A 23173-nucleotide genomic window follows, 5' to 3' on the forward strand; every position below is an offset into this window, starting at 1 on the left:
CTGATGAGACAGTTACACTCTGGATGAGTGTTGTCATTCTGTAGCAAGTGAGATCAGGCTAAGGATGTACCTAAGTGGTAGAATGCCTACTTAGCGTGAATGAGGCCTGGGTTCCATCCCCAGCACTACCAGAAAAACAAAACAAAACAAACAAGCAAAACCCACTTCCTTTTCTAAGATTCCAAAGCTAGCTGTCTCTGTCTGGCAATAGATAAATTATCATCCAAACCAGTGTCCTTCCAGAAAAGGGCAGGGCTGATGATGATCATGCCCTGACCCCTGACCTAAATTGACAGCATCTTTTTTTTTTTGTTTTTTTTTTTTTTTTTTTGTTTTGTTTTTCGAGACAGGGTTTCTCTGTGTAGCTTTGCGCCTTTCCTGGGACTCACTTGGTAGCCCAGGCTGGCCTCGAACTCACAGAGATCCGCCTGGCTCTGCCTCCCGAGTGCTGGGATTAAAGGCGTGCGCCACCACTGCCCGGCCAAATCGACAGCATCTTAAGCAAGCTGACCCATGACCCTGTCACTCTAGGACTCACTCTAAGTAGCCTCATTTGGAGAAATATATTTGATGACAATTTTTTTTGGCTAGGGGTAAAGCTCAATGGTAGAGCTTTACACAGAGACCTGCTTCAGTCCCCAGCACTCCAATAATAACAACAACAATAATTTTAACAGGGTTTTATTTGAAATAATTTCAAAAATATCATTTTTGACATTTCTGGGGTATTTGTGAATATTCTGCTACCTCAATATAAACTCTGGGTGTTACGTTTAAGTTTGATGACTGTATGTGCAAACAGTCTGTCTGAAACAGTTAGCCACACTCTGCGTTTTTATATACATAACCTGGCATCATAAATAAACAGGGTTTTGGCTTTTAACTTCATTTGTGACATAAGGTATAATTGGACATCTGGTAGAGGGACAGGATGGGTGGCCCTCACTGAGTGTATTTTGTGCCATGCTGAGAAAGCTGGGCTCCGGGCTAGAAAGATGGCTCAGTGGTTAAGAACACAGGCTGTTCTTGCAGAGGGCCCAGGTTCAGTTCCCAGCACACCTACTTGGCGGTTCACTGCCCTAACTCCAGTTCCAGGGGACCTTACACCCTCTTCTTGCCTCTGCCAGAACAGCACACACATGACACACAGGCTCATATGTAGACAAAACAGTTATACACATAAAATAAAAATAAATTAAAATAATGAATCTGGGCTGACTTTCACAGTAGAATTTTGTTGTGTGTGCTAGAAATCCGACCCAGGAACTGTTAACAGTGCTAAGCACATGTTCCACCTCTTAGCTACACCCATAGCCTTTCCACCATGGACCTTACCTGGGGCTAGACTAGGTAAGGGTTGCTCCATCTCAACCCCTCAGTTACTACCAGGGAGATCATTTCAACACCTTTGACTGGAATGGAGCCGTTACATCCTCTATTGAGACGGCTATTATCTGTGCCCCCCAGTTCTCACGCACAGGGGGCTCGGGTTGTCACCAGGTCGGGGGTCCCCCATATCAACATGAGCATCCATGCCCAGTGTGGCAGCCTCTTACCTTAGATACGCTGTGAAGCTTCAGGCTTAGGATCAACGGAGGCGACCTCCAGAGCTGTTGCTTATGAGACCCTGCCCAACACGCCCGTCCATTTGGTACAGGAAATTTGGTGACGTGTTTTATGTTTAAATATTTCCCCCAGGGTCTTCTCCTTCTCTGTGTTCACCTCTCTTCGTTCTTGTTCCTTTCTTCACAAATTACATTTTTCTTTTCTTTCAAGACTTTTTGGTCTTATACATTCTTCTGTTTGTTTGGGTTTTTTTTTTTTTTTTTTTTTTCGGGACAGGGTTTCTCTGTGTAGCTTTGGTGCCTGTCCTGGAACTCGATTTGTAGACCAGGCTGGCCTTGAACTCACAGAGATGTTCCTGGCTCTGCCTCCCGAGTGCATTTTTTTTTCATATTCTGACTTACAGTAGTTTCTTTAAGCCAAGGAATTAACTGTTCCCACCAGGAAGAATAAAGCTACATTATTAGTGGTAATTTATCATATCCCTCTGTGGGGGACAGGTACAGGTTGAGTTTCCTTATCTAGAACGCCTGGGACTAGAAGGGTTCCGGATTTGAGGAGTTTTGTTTATTTACTTATTTATTTATTTTGGAATATTTGCATACACATAATATATACAGTTTCCTGAGGATGAGACCTAAGTCTAAATGCTAAATTCACTTTTATTTCCTCTGCATTTAGCCTAAAGATAATTTTATACATCATTTTTAGGGGTCCTGGGTTTTGACTGTGATCTGTACCATGGAATTTTTTATTTGGGAGCTCCGTGACAGTGCTCAAAAATTTGAGACTTTGGAATACTTCAAACTAGGGAAATCCAACCCGTGTAGCACAGAAGCATGAATAGAGACCCAGGTTCAGTTCCCAGCACCAAGCAGCTCACAGCCATCATAACTTCACTTTCAGGGACCCGATGTCCTCCTCTGGCCTCTGTGGGCACTGCACACACGTGGGGCGCACACACATACACACTTGCAGGCAAACACTAATGTGCATAAAATAAAAATAAAGAAACCCAGCGACAGTGGTGATGCACACCTTTAATCCCAGCACTCGGGAGGCAGAGGCAGGGGGATTTCTGAGTTCAAGACCAGCCTGGTCTACAGATCGAGATCCAGGACAGCCAGAACGACGCAGAGAAACCCTGTCTGAAAATAATAATAATAATAATAAATAAATAAATCCTGAAAGTACCATAACAGGGACAGATGACAGTTACAGTTTCTCTATCTGGGGTGATGTGCTTAGGAGTCTTCCTATTGCTTTTCCCCACAAATAGCCAAAGCAGACCTGGGATAAACTCAGTCAACACCTGTTTAGGAGAGATCTGTCACACTGAGGACTGTCACACTGAGGTCTGTCACACTGAGGTCTGTCACACTGAGGTCTGTCACACTGAGGACTGTGACACTGAGGTCTGTCACACTGAGGACTGTCACACTGAGGACTGTGACATGGAGGTCTGTCACACTGAGGACTGTCACACTGAGGCCTGTCACACTGAGGACAGGTCTGTCACACTGAGGACTGTCACACTGAGGTCTGTCACACTGAGGTCTGTCACACTGAGGACTCTCACACTGAGGTCTGTCACACTGAGGTCTGTCACACTGAGGTCTGTCACACTGAGGACTCTTACACTGAGGTCTGTCACACTGAGGACTGTCACACTGAGGTCTGTCACACTGAGGACTCTCACACTGAGGACTGTGACACTGAGGTCTGTCACACTGAGGTCTGTCACACTGAGATCCGTCACACTGAGGTCTGTCACACTGAGGACTGTCACACTGAGGTCTGTCACACTGAGGACAGGTCTGTCACACTGAGGACTGTCACACTGAGGACTGTCACACTGAGGACTGTCACACTGAGGTCTGTCACACTGAGGACTGTCACACTGAGGTCTGTCACACTGAGGTCTGTCACACTGAGAACTGTGACACTGAGGTCTGTCACACTGAGGACTGTCACACTGAGATCCGTCACACTGAGGTCTGTCACACTGAGGACTGTCACACTGAGGTCTGTCACACTGAGGACAGGTCTGTCACACTGAGGACTGTCACACTGAGGACTGTCACACTGAGGTCTGTCACACTGAGGTCTGTCACACTGAGGACTGTCACACTGAGGTCTGTCACACTGAGGACTGTGACACTGAGGTCTGTCACACTGAGGTCTGTCACACTGAGATCCGTCACACTGAGGTCTGTCACACTGAGGACAGGTCTGTCACACTGAGGACTGTCACACTGAGGACTGTCACACTGAGGACTGTCACACTGAGGTCTGTCACACTGAGGACAGGTCTGTCACACTGAGGACTGTCACACTGAGGACTGTCACACTGAGGTCTGTCACACTGAGGTCTGTCACACTGAGGACTGTCACACTGAGGTCTGTCACACTGAGGTCTGTCGCACTGAGGACTGTCACACTGAGGTCTGTCACACTGAGGACTGTCACACTGAGGTCTGTCACACTGAGGTCTGTCACACTGAGGACTGTCACACTGAGGACTGTCACACTGAGGTCTGTCACACTGAGGACTGTCACACTGAGGACTGTGACATGGAGGTCTGTCACACTGAGGTCTGTCACACTGAGGTCTGTCACACTGAGGACAGGACTGTCACACTGAGGACTGTCACACTGAGGTCTGTCACACTGAGGTCTGTCACACTGAGGTCTGTCACACTGAGGACTGTCACACTGAGGTCTGTCACACTGAGGACAGGTCTGTCACACTGAGGACTGTCACACTGAGGACTGTCACACTGAGGACTGTCACACTGAGGACTGTCACACTGAGGTCTGTCACACTGAGGACTGTCACACTGAGGTCTGTCACACTGAGGTCTGTCACACTGAGAACTGTGACACTGAGGTCTGTCACACTGAGGTCTGTCACACTGAGGACTGTCACACTGAGGTCTGTCACACTGAGGTCTGTCACACTGAGGACTGTCACACTGAGGTCTGTCACACTGAGGTCTGTCGCACTGAGGACTGTCACACTGAGGTCTGTCACACTGAGGACTGTCACACTGAGGTCTGTCACACTGAGGTCTGTCACACTGAGGACTGTCACACTGAGGACTGTCACACTGAGGTCTGTCACACTGAGGACTGTCACACTGAGGACTGTGACATGGAGGTCTGTCACACTGAGGACTGTCAGACTGAGGACTGTCACACTGAGGTCTGTCACACTGAGGACTGTCACACTGAGGACAGGACTGTCACACTGAGGACTGTCACACTGAGGTCTGTCACACTGAGGTCTGTCACACTGAGGTCTGTCACACTGAGGACTGTCACACTGAGGTCTGTCGCACTGAAATCTGTCGCACTGAGGTCTGTCACACTGAGAACTGTGACACTGAGGTCTGTGACACTGAGGTCTGTCACACTGAGGTCTGTCACACTGAGGACTGTCACACTGAGGCCTGTCACACTGAGGACAGGTCTGTCACACTGAGGACTGTCACAGTGAGGTCTGTCACACTGAGGACTGTCACACTGAGGTCTGTCACACTGAGGACTGTCACACTGAGGTCTGTCACACTGAGGTCTGTCACAATGAGGACTGTCACACTGAGGTCTGTCACACTGAGGTCTGTCACACTTAGGACTGTCACACTGAGGACTGTCACACTGAGGTCTGTCACACTGAGGACAGGTCTGTGACACTGAGGTCTGTCACACTGAGGACTCTCACACTGAGGTCTGTCACACTGAGGACTGTCACACTGAGGACTGTGACATGGAGGTCTGTCACACTGAGGACTGTCACACTGAGGCCTGTCACACTGAGGACAGGTCTGTCACACTGAGGACTGTCAAACTGAGGTCTGTCACACTGAGGACTGTCACACTGAGGTCTGTCACACTGAGGACTGTCACACTGAGGTCTGTGACACTGAGGTCTGTCACACTGAGGACTCTCACACTGAGGTCTGTCACACTGAGGTCTGTCACACTGAGGTCTGTCACACTGAGGACTCTCACACTGAGGTCTGTCACACTGAGGACTGTCACACTGAGGTCTGTCACACTGAGGACAGGTCTGTCACACTGAGGTCTGTCACACTGAGGACTGTGACACTGAGGTCTGTCACACTGAGATCTTTCACACTGAGGACTGTGACACTGAGGTCTGTCACACTGAGGTCTGTCACACTGAGGACTGTCACACTGAGGTCTGTCACACTGAGGTCTGTCGCACTGAGGACTGTCACACTGAGGTCTGTCACACTGAGGACTGTCACACTGAGGTCTGTCACACTGAGGTCTGTCACACTGAGGACTGTCACACTGAGGTCTGTCACACTGAGGTCTGTCACACTGAGGACTGTCACACTGAGGACTGTGACACTGAGGTCTGTCACACTGAAGACTGTCACACTGAGGACTGTGACATGGAGGTCTGTCACACTGAGGACTGTCACACTGAGATCTTTCACACTGAGGTCTGTCACACTGAGGACTGTCACACTGAGGTCTGTCACACTGAGGACTGTCACACTGAGGTCTGTCACACTGAAGACAGGTCTGTCACACTGAGGACTGTCACACTGAGGACTGTCACACTGAGGTCTGTCACACTGAGGACAGGTCTGTGACACTGAGGTCTGTCACACTGAGGTCTGTCACACTGAGGACTGTGACACTGAGGTCTGTCACACTGAGGTCTGTCACACTGAGGACTGTCACACTGAGGTCTGTCACACTGAGGTCTGTCACACTGAGGACTGTCACACTGAGGTCTGTCACACTGAGGTCTGTCGCACTGAGGACTGTCACACTGAGGTCTGTCACACTGAGGACTGTCACACTGAGGTCTGTCACACTGAGGTCTGTCACACTGAGGACTGTCACACTGAGGTCTGTCACACTGAGGTCTGTCACACTGAGGACTGTCACACTGAGGACTGTGACACTGAGGTCTGTCACACTGAGGACTGTCACACTGAGGACTGTGACATGGAGGTCTGTCACACTGAGGACTGTCACACTGAGATCTTTCACACTGAGGTCTGTCACACTGAGGACTGTCACACTGAGGTCTGTCACACTGAGGACTGTCACACTGAGGTCTGTCACACTGAAGACAGGTCTGTCACACTGAGGACTGTCACACTGAGGACAGTCACACTGAGGTCTGTCACACTGAGGACAGGTCTGTTACACTGAGGACTGTCACACTGAGGACTTTGACACGGACAGGCCCGTCTTATCTGGAGTCAGGAACAAGAGACTTGGGCAGGGAGGAGAAATCAGCCTCCCGCTCACCTCACGTAAGGCTCACTCGCGGCTCTCGGGTTTCTCCGCTGTCTGCTGACCTCTCCTCGGAAGCATCGCTTTACTTTAGCAACTGTCAGGCCGCGTTTCAGATGACTGCTTCTCGAGGTGGAATGCTAATTCTCACTCAGATGACAATTTGTGCATCATCAGGGTGGATACCTTCCTTCAGCCCTGTTTTATGAGACAGAAAACCAAATCCCATATTCATTTCTGCAGAAAAAAAAAAAAAGACTTATGTTAGCCAAACAGACCTATTTAATAGCTGATGCTTTGTAGAGATCTGAGGTAGAACTCCAGGCTTTAACACTCCCATGTCCAGCTAGGCCTGTTCTCAGTAAGTCAGAATGGGTAAGCCAGCAGGAAGTCTTTGATGCAAAGGCAAGAAATTTAACCACTTCCCAGCTTGGGATGATTGGAAAGCTGAGCCTTAAGCAAAAGCCAGGATGCAGCTTCAGCGTAGTGCATGGCCCGCCAAAATGTTGTCTGGCTCTCACAAGCCTTTAACTCTGCATTTTATCTGTGGAATCTGCTGTGGCAGACAGTCTGGGATGTTTACCTAATGCTCTTCTACTTAATAGCCAAGGAATTCTGGAATGTGCTTCGAGCAAACTTGTTTCTCCTTCTGAAAACTCTACTAAACAGGGCTGGTGGGAGAAGGGAGTGTACACTAATTTTAAAGTTATTTTAATATTAATAGTCTCCTTTTTTAGACAGATTTTTGAAAACACAATAATTTTCTAGGGTTTACCAAAATCAACTTTTAAAAATATATACATTACCTGCTGGGTGTGGTGGTGCATGCCTTTAATCTCAGCACTTGGGAGAGAGAAAGAGACAGGTGGATCTCTGTGAGTTCGAGGCCAGTCTGATCTACAAAAGTGAGTTCCAGGCCATCCAAGGCTATACAGTGAGACCCTGTTTCAAAAAATTAAAAAAAAAAAAAAAAAAACCCATATACCAAAGAGAAGAGTGCCACCACTTGTACCCATGAGATAACACACATTTACAGAAAAGGTCTGCCTTTTTGTCTCCTCTCGTTGGTAAACTGAAGTCTGGGTACCAAAGCAGGTGAGGACGTGAGAGTTAGCTGATGCTGACCACGTTCTTTTCTGAGCTGGGACTGACCGTGTGATGGCAGGAGTGCCAGAGGGCTGGGGCGTGAAAAGCCGACTGTGGTGTGATTTCAGGGAGAGAGTATGGACAACTTCAACTGGGGAGTGCGCAGGCGTTCCCTGGACAGTCTGGACAAGTGTGACATGCAGATCCTGGAGGAGCGCCAGCTCTCGAGAAGTACTCCCAGCCTGAATAAAATGAACCATGAGGATTCAGATGAGTCATCCGAGGAGGAGGACCTCACAGCCAGCCAGATCCTGGAACATTCAGACCTTGTAAGTAGGGACGCTCCCACTGGAGAAGTGGGAAGCCTCGGGTTTTGTTTTGCGTTTTTGGTAATTAATTCAGGAGTTTTGTTTCCAGCTAAATACACTTTCTATGGCTGCTGAATTGAAATCTGAACTCTCAGGGGGAGTCTAAGTGACCTCTTCTCCGTAGGTGGCAGATGGTGCCACGAGGCCACATTCCTACGGGGTTGCCCACTGCTATGTTCATGGTCCAATAACAATGTCGTGTAGAACTTGGAAGAGTCATACCTGTCAACCAACACCTGCAGAGTAATGCTTTGTGTTCTTTTGATAGGAACATCATGTTATGTTTTCTTCCCATTGCTTTCCAAACAGATCATGAACCTCTCTCCCTCCGAGGAGGCCAACCCTATGGAACTGCTCACCACCGCCTGTGACTCCACCCCCGCCGACCCCCATTCCTTCAACACCAGAATGGCAAGCTTCGAGGCTTCTTTGCCTGATATGAACAACCTGCAGATTTCAGAGGGGTCAAAGGTGAAGCGATTTGGGGAATTTTTATTGTAGTTTCCTTAAGTGAGTGGGAAAAAGAAACAAATTCCTAGTTAAGAATTCTTAGAGGAGGGAGGTTCAGAGTTGGGGGGACTTTCCTCCTAGGATTTTAGTGAAATGATTGAGGCTTGTGCACCTGCCCCAGGGCTTTGAAGTTTTTTTTATGCTCACAGACTTGAGTCGACTCCCCTTTGGTTGAGAGATTTGGCCTGAGGCCTTTATAAAATGACATACTTGACTTCTGACTGATGGCGAAACCAAGTGGTGGAGAGAGATCGTTGTGACTGGGAGAGTGTGGCGCTTTTATGAAACAATACGCTAAGTGAGGTGTAGGAGGTGCATGCACTGGGGGGAATTTTTTCTTGTGTAGGAACCAATTATACAATTTGCTCATTGATTCCATGCTTGCCTTTTGGCACATGATAGGAATATTTAGTGTCAATCACACAGAATTATGCCAGATTTGCATAAACCTCTCCTAGCTAGACTCCCCGAGGAGAAGAGTTTCCTAATGCATATAATTTCCTTATCTTAAAAGGTTGGCTTTAAAACAAAAGGGTCTATGGATATTTTATTAATGCATATAATTTCCTTATCTTAAAAGGTTGGCTTTAAAACAAAAGGGTCTATGGATATTTTATTTAAGGTTTATTTTGTCCAAATTCACAGAAAATATCCTGTCCATAAAACCATCCACTTGTATGTTATAATCCACATATGCCCTTTAGTATAAAACTTTATTTCTTCATAATTAGAAATACCAGGGGGCTGGAGAGATGGCTCAGCGGTTAAGAACACTGACTGCTCTTCCAGAGGTTCTGAGTTCAATTCCCAGCACCCACATGGTGGCTCACAACCATCGGTAATGAGATCTGGCACCCTCTTCTGTATACATAATAAATAAATAAATCTTTTAAAAAAAAAAAAGAAATACCAAAATAGTCTATCACAGCTAGGCTAGAATTAGTCATTCCTGATCCTCATTTTGGCCATGTTTTTGCAACTTTGAAAAGAAAACAGTGTGTGTATGTGTGTGTGTGTGTGTGTGTGTGTGTGTGTGTGTGTGTGTGTGTGTGTGTTACTTCTAAAGGAAAACTATAACACTTTCTATATAATTTTACAATACACTAAATACACTAAAAACAGATCTGAAATGAAGAACTCCCCAAATGCTCTAAACCAACAGCAACCACTTAGGTGCAATTAACTAAAAATATTCGAGCTTAAATAAAAATTTTTTCTAAAATTGCCCCAACTCAAAAGGGAGAATAGCCAGGCGGTGGTGGCACACACCTTTAATCCCAGCACTCGGGAGGCAGAGCCAGGCAGATCTCTGTGAGTTCGAGGCCAGCCTGGTCTACAGAGCGAGATCCAGGAAAGGCGCAAAGTTACAGAGAAACCCTGTCTCGGGGAGGGGGGGGAATAAGGACTATAATTAGGATTCTGGAAGATAGAAATGCCCCCCCTTTTTTTGGTCAAAAAAAACCTCCCCACCCCCCAAAAAATCTTGTTCTACAGTCAAAAATACTAGAATCCTAAGGTTAAAACACTTTAAGTTAAATTTTTTGGGAAAACATCATAAAATATATATGATGTGCTATTTCTAGGCATGAGTACATTCTTTCCATTTTTCTTGTAAATGCTAGTAGAGATGTAGGTAGATAGATTGATTAATTGATTTCTCTTAAGAAAAACAATCTAATTCTATCAAGAAAACATTAGATCTTATTTCTAAAGACATCTGTTTTCCCATGACCAAAATTTCTGTAGTATTTGATATACTTACGATGCTAGAGAAAACAAAGATTCATCTGTAAGAACTCGGCATCTTCAGAGACATGACCTGTCCTGTCTAATACAGCTCTGACATTCTGGCTAATTTCTCCTCATTAATCCTAAATTCGGAATACTATAAACCATTAGCCAGATGATAACCCATGGTAAGGGTCTCATTCCCAGACACTTCCATTTCAGCTTGATTTTGTTTTTGTTTTAAGATGACTCACAGCACCACGTACATGTGTTTCCTTCCTCTGCTGTTCTGATGTGTGGTCCAGTGGCCTTCCTTCCTCTCACAGAACAGTCTGTTCTCCAGTTGACTTCCTCCTTGGCCTCAGCTCAAGCCCAGCCTCTCTTTTTCCCATTAGACTCTCTGTATCTCTTCCCTGCCTCCCACCAACCCAAGATCCGCTGCCCTGGAGCGGTCCCTCGTTACTGTTTAGTGATGGCACTGAGGTGAGGGAAGAGTCACACTCTCAGCTCAGCCACTGCCCTGAGAGGGTAGCGACAGGAAAGCACACACACAGGTGAGTGGTGGCGTGCCTTCTGTACGAGAAAGCCTGTCACCCCAGAGGGCACACTACAGATTCTTCTGTGCCATGCACCAATGCTTCCACAGTCTAGCCGTTATTGGAAGAGGGATGTCCTACTGGAGAATAGGCCTGGATGTGCGTGCCTGTCTCTAAGGCTGGGGCTGGACAATCAAAGTTTATCTGTGTCTGGCTTCTTTCTGGTTTTGAAAACTACAGTGGTCCCGTGAGGCAGGCCTCCGGGCCCAGGTCCAGGCATGAGCACACACATACACACACACACACACACACACACACACACACACACACACACACACACACACACACCAGCTATTCTGGAGGTGCTGAGTTCTTACGAATACCAAGGCAATAGCTTCTCTTCCACATCCCACCCCAGTGGCCAACCTGACATTGAGCAAATACTTTGCACGTGAAGCAGAGGTTGCTAAGCTGTAAACATGGAAGCTAGACGAGGGAGGGAGGGAGGTCTTTCTCTGACCATATCGAAGCTAGCATGTGTAGACCACAGACACAGATCAAATGTGATAATCTACAGAGCTCCTTGGGGATGATTACGGGAGGGACCGGAAGGAAGACAGTAGAGAAGGGATACTTCAGAGAATTTCTGAATGCTGTTCTAGAAAATAAAGGTCCCCATTTCCGTCCCTTTCAGGATTCTATTTCTGCTTCAGTGAATCCTGTTTTCTACTTACATATTCTTATACATTGGGGTTTCAAATTCTGTCCCTGCAGGCGGAAGCTGTCCCCGAAGAGGAGGACACCACCGTGCACGAAGATGATCTTTCGAGTTCCATCAATGAGCTCCCAGCAGCTTTTGAATGCAGTGACAGCTTCAGCCTGGATATGACGGAGGCAGAAGAGAAGGGCACCCGGGGCCTGGACCAGTACACTCTTGCAAGGCAAGGCAGCCCTTGGCGAGATGGGTGGCGTGCATATGCGGGGCATGCTGTGTGGCATTCACGCTGCTTACTAGCTTGAATGTAAAGCTACACATCCTCATACTCATACTGTGGAGATTTCCTAACGTGGAACCTGGCAATCATCCAACCCCATGTAAGGCTTTCCATGGGACCGAGAAAGGATGCCCATGCAGGAATTTATAGGACCACAGAGCAACATGCAAAGCAACATGAAAAAAAAAAAAAAAAAGACCCTGGGGATATGAAGCTTTAAAGCTAAGCAAGACGTGAACAAAGCTTAAAAATGAATTCCTTCCATTTAGAGCTGAAAGACACGAACAAGGGGTTCTTTCCAGGCTAAATGACTGCTCTTCAAATGAGTGTCCTGCAGCGTAGTGGCCGACGCCTCTAGCCATAGTGACTTCCAGAAACACAAAGGGAAGGTGGGATAGATGAAAACACCATACTTTACATCAACTCAGCGTCTGCAATAATTATGTGTACACAGCGCAGGAGCCGTACACAAATTATGACGCTCTTTGACTCTACTTTAGAAGAAAATTGAGGTGCTACACTTATGTTTGTGGATGTTAAAAAATGAGAGCTAAGTAAAAGCCTGTGGCTAGATAGAGAACGTCTAACCATCCAAAGAAAACGCCGAGGGAACACCCTGAAAAGACTGGGGCTTTTCACATCACTCTTCCTGCCTTCCTGCCAGTCCGTCCTCCTCACTCTGCCTCCTCCTCCTCCTCCTCCTCCTCCTCCTCCTCCTCCTCCTCCTCCTCCTCCTCCTCTCGTTCCCGCCCTGCCCTCCCCTTCCCTTGGCATTCTGAGCACACACATTCATTGTCTGTCTGCATCAGGGACAAGTTGGGAGAATCCAAAGTTGAAGTAGAGTTTATCTGAATGCCAAGTGTAAAAGAATGGTAATGGTGAGCTGGGAACAGATGTTTGGTTTCAGGCCTGGCCCCTGGGAGAGCAAGGGCTTGCTAGGGGTAAGAGAGATATAAACTTATGCAAAAGAATTAGGAATCAGTCAGGCATGGAGGTGAACACCTTTGATCCCAGCACTCAGGAGTCAGAGACAGGTGAATTTCCATGAGTTTAGGGCAAGCCTGGTCTACATAGTGAGTTCCAAGCCAGCCAGGACTATATAGCAAGACCCTGTCTCAAACCACCACCCCCCAACCAAAAGAAAAGAGGAATTATAGAAATGCAAGAGGTAAAACGACTATTTCCTTAGAACCAAAAGATCTCAGAGGCCTCTGGTGAAAGCCAGTTCCCCAGAGGGCCCTTGACAGGAATAAAGGACCCACTCGGCCACCTCAGCAGGCTGACACTCAGGTGTAGAATTTGTACAGCTGGCTACAAGAGGTGGTCACATTTTGATGCAGTGGTTTCCATGTCTTCCAGCTTTGGAGACGGTGACAGGGGTGTGTCTCCCCCTCCCTCGCCCTTCTTCTCGGCCATCCTTGCTGCCTTTCAGCCCGCCGCCTGCGATGATGCCGAGGAGGCCTGGCGCAGCCACATTAACCAGCTCATGTGTGACTCAGACGGCTCCTGTGCTGTGTACACATTTCACGTGTTCTCCTCTCTGTTTAAGGTACGGCTTTGGGGAGCGCCCTGAAGACAGCCAACGACGTGGGCTTCCGAAGGGGCTGCTGTCCCTCAAAGGCTGTTTAGTTATTTTCTCCTCTGGAGACTAGTTCCTCTACCTTCTGTTCCTACTCAGCCTTTATTGCTTCAACCTTATGAGGAGGCTGAACTCTAGGGATTTCAGGTTGGCTGCCATGAAAGGACTGTGTAAGTGGGATAAGCCACATTCTGTTGACCTTCTAGTTAGGGTTTCTATTCCTGTGATAAAACACCATGACCAAAAGCAACCTGGGGAGGAAATGGTTAATTTGGCTTACAGCTTACAGCCCATCTTGAGGAAAGCCAAGGCAGGAACTGAAGTAGAGACCCTGGGGGAACACGGTTGACCGGCTTGCCCCCTGTGACTTGCTTAGCTTGCTCTTTTATGTAACCCAGGACAACCTGCCCAGGGTTGGCACCACCCACACGGGTCTGGACCTTCCCTCATCTGTTGTTAATCAAGAAAACGTCCCATATCCTTGCCCAGAGGCCAGTCTAGTGGGGGCGTTTTCTCAATGGAGGTTCCCTCTTCGAGAATGACTGTAGGGTGTGTCGAGTTGACAGAACCCTGGCAAGCACGTGTGGCATTGGGGCCATTAAGGAGATCTTCAGCCAGGCTACTCCAGCGCCTCTGAGCCCCTCTCCTCTTCCTTAGGACACACACTGACTGTTTTCATAATGGTTAAAAATGTTTCTATTAATACCAGGCAAGGTGGCTCACGACCATAATCCCGGCCCTTGGGAGGCAGAGGCAGGCTGGTTGTGGCAAGACTGGGCATAGCTTAGGCTATAAAATGAGTTTCAGGCTACCCTGGGACTACAGAACGAGACAACCTTTTTCCTTTTTAACATTTATCTTATTATTTTTTGAGAATTAAATACGTAAGTACTATTTTAGAGGTTTTTTTGTTGTCTGGGTTTTTTTTTTTGGTGGTGGGGGGTTTCGAGACAGGGTTTCTCTGTGTAGCTTTGGAGCCTGTCCTGGAACTCGCTCTGTAGACCAGGCTGGCCTCGAACTCACAGAGATCCACCTAGCTCTGCCTCCCAAGCGCTGGGATTAAAGGCGTGCGCCACCACCTCCCGACTTTAGTTAGGGTTTCTATTGCTGTGAAGAGACACCATGACCACAGCAACTCTTATAAAGGAAAGCATTTAATTGGGGCTGGATTACAGTCCAGAGGTTTAGTCCACTGTCATCATGGTGGGAAGCGTGGTGGCATGCAGGTAGACACGGTGCTGGAGAAGGAGCCGAGAGTTCTACATTTTGGTCGGCAGGCAGCAGGAAAGGAGTGAGAAACTGGGCCTGGTTTAAGCATTTGAAACCTCAAAGCCTGCCCCCAGTGATGCACTTCTTCCAACAAGGCCACACTTCCTAGTAGTGCCACTCCCTAGTGACCAAGCATTCAAATCTAGGAGCCTGTCGGGGCCATTCCAGTTCAAACCACCACAAGGACTGATGTATTTCAGTCCTACCCATGCCCTCCACTCCTTCTCAACTTCATGACCTCTCTTTAATTGTGTACACACACACACACACACACACACACACACACACACCCCTGAATAGTGTATATGTACCACATTTTCATTATTCATTCATCAGTTGAAGACCATTTAGGTCACATTCCCCAGCTAGTGTGACTAGGTCGGCAATGAACGTAGCTGAGCAAGAATTTCTGGAGAAGGATGCCGTCGGTTCCTTGGGCACACGCCGCAGGGTGATATAGCTGGGTCATACGGCAGGCAGGTCTGTTTTCAGCTTCCTGAAAATCCTCCACGTCGATCTCTGGCGTGGCTGCACCAGTTTGCAGTCCCACTACAGAGACGGCCCCCTTTCCTCGCCAGCGTTCGTGGTCCTTTGTTTTCTTGACTTTTGCCATTCTAGGTCGAGTAAGATGAACTATCAAGGCAGTTTTAATTTGTATTCCTCTAATTACAAAGGATGTTGAACACTTAAGATGTTTTTTAGCCATTTTTTGTTTCTCTTTAAGAACTCTCCATTCAGCCGGGCAGCGGTGGCGCACACCTTTAATCCCAGCACTCCGGAGGCAGAGGCAGGCAGATCTCTGAGTTTGAGACCACGCTGGTCTACAGAGTGAGTTCTAGGACAGCCAGGGCTACACAGAGAAACTCTGTCTTGAAGAAAGAAACCAAAATAGCAAAAACCTCTCCATTCAGATCCATAGCCCTTTTTTAATAATTGGGTCATTTTTTTCCTTGACTCTGGTTTGTTTGGTTTTAGTTCTTTGTATACACTGAATATTAATCTTCTATCAGATATGCAGCTGGCAAAGATTCTCTCCCGTTCTGTGTGGCCTCCCTTTCCACTCAGTTGCTTCCTTAGCTGTACAGAAGCTTTTGAGTTTTGTGAGGTTGTGTTTGCCAACTGTTGTAGTCCCTGAGCAGATACCATCCTATCCAGAAAGGCCTTTCCTGGAGCTGTGTCCTGTAGGGCACTGCCGTATCTCCTTCTAGCACTTCCAGCCTGTCAGGTTCTACAGTAATGTCGTTGGTCCATTTGGAGTTGGGTTTTGGTGCAGGGTGGTAGACATGGGTCTAATTTCATTCTTCTGCATGTGGACATCTAGTTTTTCCAGCAGCATTTCTTGAAGAGGCTGTCTTTTCCCGGTGTGTATTTTTGACCTCTCTGTCAAATATCACATGGCCGTGGTTACATGTACTCATGTTTGGGTTTTCTGTTTTGTTCCACTGATCTACTTGTCTGTTTCTATGACTGTAGCTCTGTGATGCAGCTCAACATCTGGACTGTAGCATTGCTCTGTGATGCAGCTCAACATCTGGACTGTAGCACTGTTCTTTTGCTCAAGATTGCATTTGCTATCTGAGGTCTTTTTAGGATTTGTTTGTTCAAAATTTGATCAAAAGTGTTGATCATTTCCAGTTTTCTGGTAGAATTTCTGGCATTTCTTCTCTGTCGGTCTATCTATCCATCCATCTCTATCTATCTTTTGGTTTGTTTTTTTTTTTTCAAGACAGGGTTTCTCTGTCTAGTCCTGGCTGTTTCGGAATTCACTCTTTAGCCCAGCTGGCCTTGAACTCAAAAAAAAAAAAACAAACCCAGCTCTGCCTCCCAAGTGCCGGGATTAAAGACGTGCGCCACCACTACCTGGCTTATCACATCATCTTCAAATAGGGATAGTCTGACAATTCTTTTCCTATTTGTCTCCCTTTAATTATCTTCTTTTGTCATATTGCTCTGGCTAGTGCTTTAAGCACTGCATTGAAGAGGAATGGGGACATGTGGCAGCCCTGTCTCCTTCCCGACTTTCCTGGAATTGCTTTGAGTTTTTCTCCATTAGGATAATGTTGCCTGTGGGTCTGTCACACATAGTTCTTATTATGTTGAGATTTGTTCCCTCTGGACCCCCTGGATCTGGGAGTCTAAGAGGTTGTGAACTTTCCAACATGTGAACTAGGAATCAAACTTGGTTCTCTGCAAGAGCAGCATGCATGCTCTCAACTGCTGAGCCGTCTCTCCAGTCCCACTTTTTGCTTTTTTTTTTTTTGAGACATCTCCTCATGTAACACAGGCTGGCCTCAAATTCCTGATCCTCTGCCTCCCAAGTACTTGATTACAGGTTTGTACCACCAAGCCCCAAATTATTTTAAAGTCCTGCCCCATACACAAAAAAAATTATAATTATAGCTATTTTCCAGTGTACAAGTTGAGCTTGGCCTTTGTGAATGATCGATCCTTCTCCTGCCTTGCAGAATATTCAAAAGAGGTTCTGCTTCCTAACCTGTGATGCAGCCAGTTACCTTGGAGATAACCTCCGGGGAATCGGGTCCAAATTTGTCAGCTCTTCCCAGATGCTCACCTCCTGCTCTGAATGCCCTACACTGTTCGTGGATGCCGAGACTGTAAGTATCCTTGCCCTGCTCTGGTGGGGTAGCGTGTTTGTATGGGATTTATTATTATAGTGTGTGTGTGTGTGTGTGTGTGTGTGTGTGTGTGCACATGAGGTGGCACACATGCTCATGGGTGGAGGTCAGAGGGACTTGATTCTCTCCTTCCACCATGGCTTCCAGGGATTGAACTCAGGTCATTTCATTGGTCCGTTTTAAAGACACCTCCAAAGCTGTGAGCAGCGTAGGGTTGTGACATGCCTCCTGAAGGCCTCTGGGTCTGTGGAGTAATTAGTGAACATTGCCAGCCCAGGCCAAGGCACTTCAGAGAATTAGGAACAGTCTACCTCTGTGTGCCTTCCCTGTCCTCGGCCCCACTCCCGAGTGACTCCAACTCTGCCAACTGTGCATATGACTGTATGACCCTCAGAGAGGTCATCGGGAAGTCTGTAACTGACTATCAGGTCGTGATTTTATGAAGCGAACTTTGCAACACTAGCCAGCGCTTTTAGGGCAGGGGTTATTCATGACCTTCATTTCTTCCCACCTCCCATCCAGAACCATCACATAGGCTGGGTAACTACCAGTGTGTATAACCTAATGAAGCTCTGCCTTGAATTTCTCTTTTCCAGACACAGCCTCCCAAGCTCTCAGGCTCACAGACTGGCTCCCCTTGAAATGCCTTGAAATTTTATTTCTGCAAAGTCAGGCCTTTCCAACAGCCTGATTGGCCTCTCAGCAAGGAATACAATATGAAAAATAATCCCATCTTAAATCATTTAAAATGCAAGTTAAATACAAAATCAGTTCGCAGATCTCTTTGGAGGTCTGTCTTCCATAACGAAACATGAAATATTACTGATAATGGAGTCATGCATAAGGTGGATGTCACATCTTACTGTAGGTTTCCAGTGGAAGGCTTGCGTTCCAAGCTAGTATCGGTTCCAGCTGTAGCCAAAGGGAAGCCAAATTAGCCACCTACCTCTACGTCTTTTGTGTCTGTGTAGCTAGGCCTTGCTCTTGGTGTTCCCGTCGGCCTTTAAAGCCACCTGTTCCTGTCTTTAGCTCCTTTCCTGTGGGCTCCTGGACAAGCTGAAGTTCAGTGTGTTGGAACTGCAGGAGTACCTGGACACGTACAACAACAGGAAAGAGGCGACACTCTCGGTAAGCCCGTGTGCGCATGCGCGCGCCGCCGTTCAGCTGCGGCAGAGAGAGCCCAGCCGGGAGAGGTCCTGGGGGTGGTGAATAACTGCGTGGGCTCTGTCGGGATTGTAGCTCCTATCTAATAGCAACAGAACAGCGTATGACCTTGGTTATTGTCAAATGCACATGACCTTGGTCAAAAGGCCAAGAAGCTCAAATAGAACCAAAGAAAGAGCAATATTCAGCTTTATCCCCCAGTGTCCCCACCAAGAAACCAGCACAAGCCGGGCGGTGGTGATGCACGCCTTTAATCCCAGCACTCGGGAGGCAGAGGCAGGTGGATCTCTGTGAGTTCAAGGCCAGCCTGGTCTATAGAGCAAGTTCTAGGACAGCCAGGGCTACACAGAAAAACCCTGTCTGGGGGCGGGGGGGGGGGGGGGGGGGGGGGGGCTGGGAGAAAAGAAAAGAAACCAGCACATACCTTTTTATCTGCTTGTTATGTTCCTTAATATGCAGTAGAACGTTTTTCTTTTATCCAAACTTTGAATTCATCCCCTGTCCTAGTTAGGTTTCTATCCCATGACAAAAGATTAGAGGATCTTAGAGGTCACAGTCCATCATGAGGGGAAATCAGGGCAGGCACCTGGAAGCAAGAGCTGAAGCATAAGCCGAGGAGGAACACTGCTTACTGCCTTGCGTTCCATGGCTGCTCAGCCTGCTTTCTTATATCACTCGGACCTCCTGCCTAGGGACGACACCGCCCGCCCACAGTGGACTGGGCCCTCCCCCATCAGTCTTTAATTAAGAAAATGGCCCCATAGACTTGCCTGCGGGCCAATCCGATGGAGTGGGTTTCTCAACTGAGACTCCCTCTTCCCAGATATGTCTACGTTTGTGTCAAGATGACAGAAAGCCAGCACACTCCCTCCAGTGTCGCCTCCCTCAGATCTGTTTGTGGTGGGTGTCACCTCCTCCCCGCTCCCCACCACTGTGAGGAGCTTCTTCCCCCTGTCCTGGCTTTAATCGGCCCTAGCTGTTACTCTTTACTTTATCCCCCTCCATCCTAGATCTAGAAGCCATACCTGCTTTCTGACAGGTAGAGGCCCAGAGAACTCGGGGAGTCGGTAGTAAAAATATGCCAAGGTGAATGCATATCACACCTGCTTGTATCTATGGCCCCCTACAAAATTTGCCAGGCACTATATAAAAAAGAACATGGCTTTTGAAGGCAGATCGACTTGAGTTCAAATCAAAGCTCGGTTCCTACCTCTCAGTGGCCATCTGATGGTAGCTCGTTTGCAAATCACTGTGAAGATGTGAGTTAGCACGGTCATAGAAGCCATCATTTCCCGAGTCCACTCTGCATGTCCGACGGCTTACGGGGTCGGAGGTTTTCCTCGTTATTATCCTTATCTCTCAGGAGCTTTGAGGCTACACCATAACTCCCCTGTGTTGTATTTCTGTGGCTGTCTACCGACCTTTATTTCCCAGCTTCTCAGCTGGAAAGCAATCCTCTCCCTCTGGCTGGTAGAGCGGACTAGCCTGTTGGTGTCTGATGTGGATTTCAGGGCTCACTGTATTGTGCCCGAAGGTCCCATTTCACATCTGCGTTGCTCACTACCCCAGATGCTGACGCCCAAGTGCACCCATCACGGTGGTTAAGCTGCTGCTGTAGCAGTCTTTCTTCCAGCGGCAGGGACCTGCCCCGTGGCAGCCTCCTGATCCTAACAGGGAAGTGGGTACGCGGTAAAGCCAGAATCACCCCACCTGTGAGAAGTGTTGGTCCCATCTCCTAATCTCAGCCAAAGGAAATGTTTCTAACCATAGAGTAATCATTTTCATTCATACATAAATAAGAATGATCTGGTAAAAACATTCTCCAAGGCAATATATTACATTCTTGAGATTATGTTTTTGGGGAGGGTTTTCTCAGGCAGGGTCTCTCACTACGTAGCCCTGCCTGGCCTTGGAGCTTGCTATATAGACCAGGCTGGTCTCAAATTCAAAGAGGATTAAAGGCATGTGCCACCACATCTGGTCACGAAGTTACGTTTTAAAGGGCAGGAGAGAGGGCTTAGCAGTTTAGAACACTGGTTTATTTCCAGCACCCACATGATGGCTCACAACCATCGGTCAATCTAATTCCAAGGGATCTATCACCCGCTTCTGGCCCACAGGCATGCACATACGTACATGCAGGCAAACACACATACACAGAAAATAAAAATAAGTAAATCTAAAGGAGAATTTTTTTTGCTTTAAAAAAATGTATTTTTTAATGGCCATTATGGAACCTGTGCAGGTATTATAGTTTCAATCTTTAGCCTTTTTTTTTTTTTTTTTTTTTTTTTCCCGGAGCTGAGGACTGAACCCAGAGCCTTGTGCTTGCTAGGCAAGCGCTCTACCACTGAGCTAAATCCCCAACCCCTGTCTTTAACCTTTCAAAGAGGACCCTTTCCTAAAAGTCATTCGCAGAATTCTGTGTAGCCTTGTTAGAAGCATGATTGGGTTTTCCTGCCAGACGCTGTGGTTTAAATGTTCTCGGGACGCCTGTGGCTCTACCCATGTCCTGTCTCTCTTTTTCTGATGACCAGTGGCTTGCCAACTGTAAGGCAACATTCGCAGGCGGCTCGAGAGACGGAGTGATCACCTGCCAGCCCGGGGATTCGGAAGAAAAGGTAATGAACTCCTGGAGAGGCCACATCTCTCCTGTGGTCTGGCTCTGTGCGGGTTTGATCCTCACAGGCAGCATGGAATTGAGGGAGGAAGAGGTGGAAGGAGCCATCTTCCACACTCACGTGAACCCAATAGAGGAAGGCATGCATCCATACCATGCACGGCTGTGTGTTGATGGCACTGGGGGACTTCCGTTTTCTCCTTTCTGGAAAAATAGAGACATAAAATTAACCTTCCTGCCTGGTGCTGTTTTAACCATGCTAATCACTTCCTGATAAGCCTGTTCTTAATCCAGAATGTAAAATCACTTGCTGGACTGCTCAGTTCCTTCACTGAACCATCAAGTAAAGGAAATGTGTCTGTTGTTTTCTTACCAAACACTGCAAGACAGAGTTTCCCATTTCGAACAGCGTAAGTGCGTGCCGTATGTCAAGAGCTGATGACATACATGTTATGTTATGAAGGAAGTCGAGAAGAGTGAGATAAAACTACTCACTCTGCAGTTAGGTGTGAAGGGCCTCCTGTTTGGTTCCTAGGGTTCCCACCAAGTCTCTGCCCTCCTGACGCTGTCAGGGAGATAGATATCAATCAAGACATCATGGGGCACAGCCTGTGGTAAGTGGCTTTAAGAACAGAAAAGGAAAAAAAAAGTGTGCATGAGCATACACAGCAGGTAGCTCTAGAAAATATTCTTGGTTGGTGTAGGAGGCAGAAAGAGATCTCAAATGTGAACTAGAGGTAACTGGGGAAGTGGGAAAGGCTTGTGTAAAGGTCCTGGGGCAGAAGGGAGCATGATGTTCTAAAAACTGAAGAGAGGCTGTAGGACCAGAGTGCAGACATAAAGGCAAGCCCCAGGAGCCTCTGCAGACATTGGCAGAAGTCTGGCTGGGAGGGCCAGCCGCTTCACGGCGATGGTATAAACAACCAGCAAGTTAAGCAGCAGGGCTAAGCATCGCCATGCTGCGCGTACCATACGGACAAGCTTAAGTAGGCAAGAGGGCACAAGGGAAGGGAAGCCAGGAGGTCACTACCCAGTCCGTGTGGATGAAGTGTCATCTTGGCATCCGGTCTTACTGAGAAGACATTTCCTGTTACACACCCTCCTGTGAAAGAAAACAGGCCTTAGCTGGGTGGTGATGGCACACGCCTTTAATCCCAGCACTCGGGAGGCAGAGGCAGGTGGATCTCTGTGAGATCGAGGCCAGCCTGGGCTACAAAGCAAGTTCCAGGACAGCCAGGACTGTTAAACAGAGAAACCCTGTCTCAAAATAAATAAATAAATAAATAAACAAACACCAGGCTTTATTAATATATAAAGAGCCCAGTAAGGTTTGGGGTGAAAATTTTCAGCCTAACGCCAATAATTCAAGACCAATTTGGTCACTGTCACCAAGCAAGTTTAGAATGCTGTTCTAATCCAGTAACTGTTTTCTGGCCTGATTTTGGCCAGCAGGGTCAAGTAACAGGATAATTAACCTGGATCAGGAGTGGGTCCTCTTAGGTGGCCATAAAAATGTGAAACTTAGCAATATTTTATTTTTTAAAAATATCCAAGCTGGGGCTGGAGAGATGGCGCAGTCGTTAAGCACACTGTTTCTCCAGAGCCCCAAGAGAAGTGAATAAGGATTGGAAAAATAGCAACCATAAGGCTGAGAAATGTCTAGACAGGGTTATTGAAGGCAGTTTCTGCTCTTTTTGAAAATACGTTTGTATTTCACTCTGCAGTTTCTAGACTTCTGTTTTGTTTTTTGAGACAAGGTTTCTCTGTGTAGCCCTGGCTGTCCTGGAACTTGCTCTGTAGACCAGGATGGCCTTGAACTCACAGAGACCCACCTAC

The 23173-nt window shown here is 47.3% G+C and overlaps 1 protein-coding gene and 1 long non-coding RNA gene across 5 annotated transcripts in view; one reads left to right on the top strand and one right to left on the bottom strand.

Moving 5' to 3' along the window:
* The window catches only part of Fry (FRY microtubule binding protein), a 403165-nt gene that overhangs the window by 359570 nt on the left and 20422 nt on the right, over positions 1 to 23173 (top strand). For all 4 annotated transcript variants that reach the window (XM_052754591.1, XM_052754592.1, XM_052754590.1 and 1 more), the window contains 7 exons: positions 8061 to 8261; positions 8610 to 8771; positions 11849 to 12015; positions 13429 to 13618; positions 17383 to 17532; positions 18583 to 18681; positions 21255 to 21338. In XM_052754591.1, coding sequence (XP_052610551.1) covers positions 8061 to 8261; positions 8610 to 8771; positions 11849 to 12015; positions 13429 to 13618; positions 17383 to 17532; positions 18583 to 18681; positions 21255 to 21338 — 1053 coding nt within the window. The remainder of the gene's footprint in view (positions 1 to 8060; positions 8262 to 8609; positions 8772 to 11848; positions 12016 to 13428; positions 13619 to 17382; positions 17533 to 18582; positions 18682 to 21254; positions 21339 to 23173) is intronic.
* LOC128120505 (uncharacterized) lies at positions 2588 to 8100 on the bottom strand. The gene is made up of 3 exons (XR_008221887.1): positions 7999 to 8100; positions 6862 to 7788; positions 2588 to 2711 (listed from the first exon to the last, which is right to left on the bottom strand). It is a non-coding gene; the product is annotated as an uncharacterized LOC128120505 (long non-coding RNA).

Source organism: Peromyscus californicus, unplaced genomic scaffold (genome assembly GCF_007827085.1).
Source record: "Peromyscus californicus insignis strain IS unplaced genomic scaffold, ASM782708v3 Scaffold_2__1_contigs__length_46816999, whole genome shotgun sequence".
Lineage (NCBI taxonomy): Eukaryota > Metazoa > Chordata > Mammalia > Rodentia > Cricetidae > Peromyscus > Peromyscus californicus.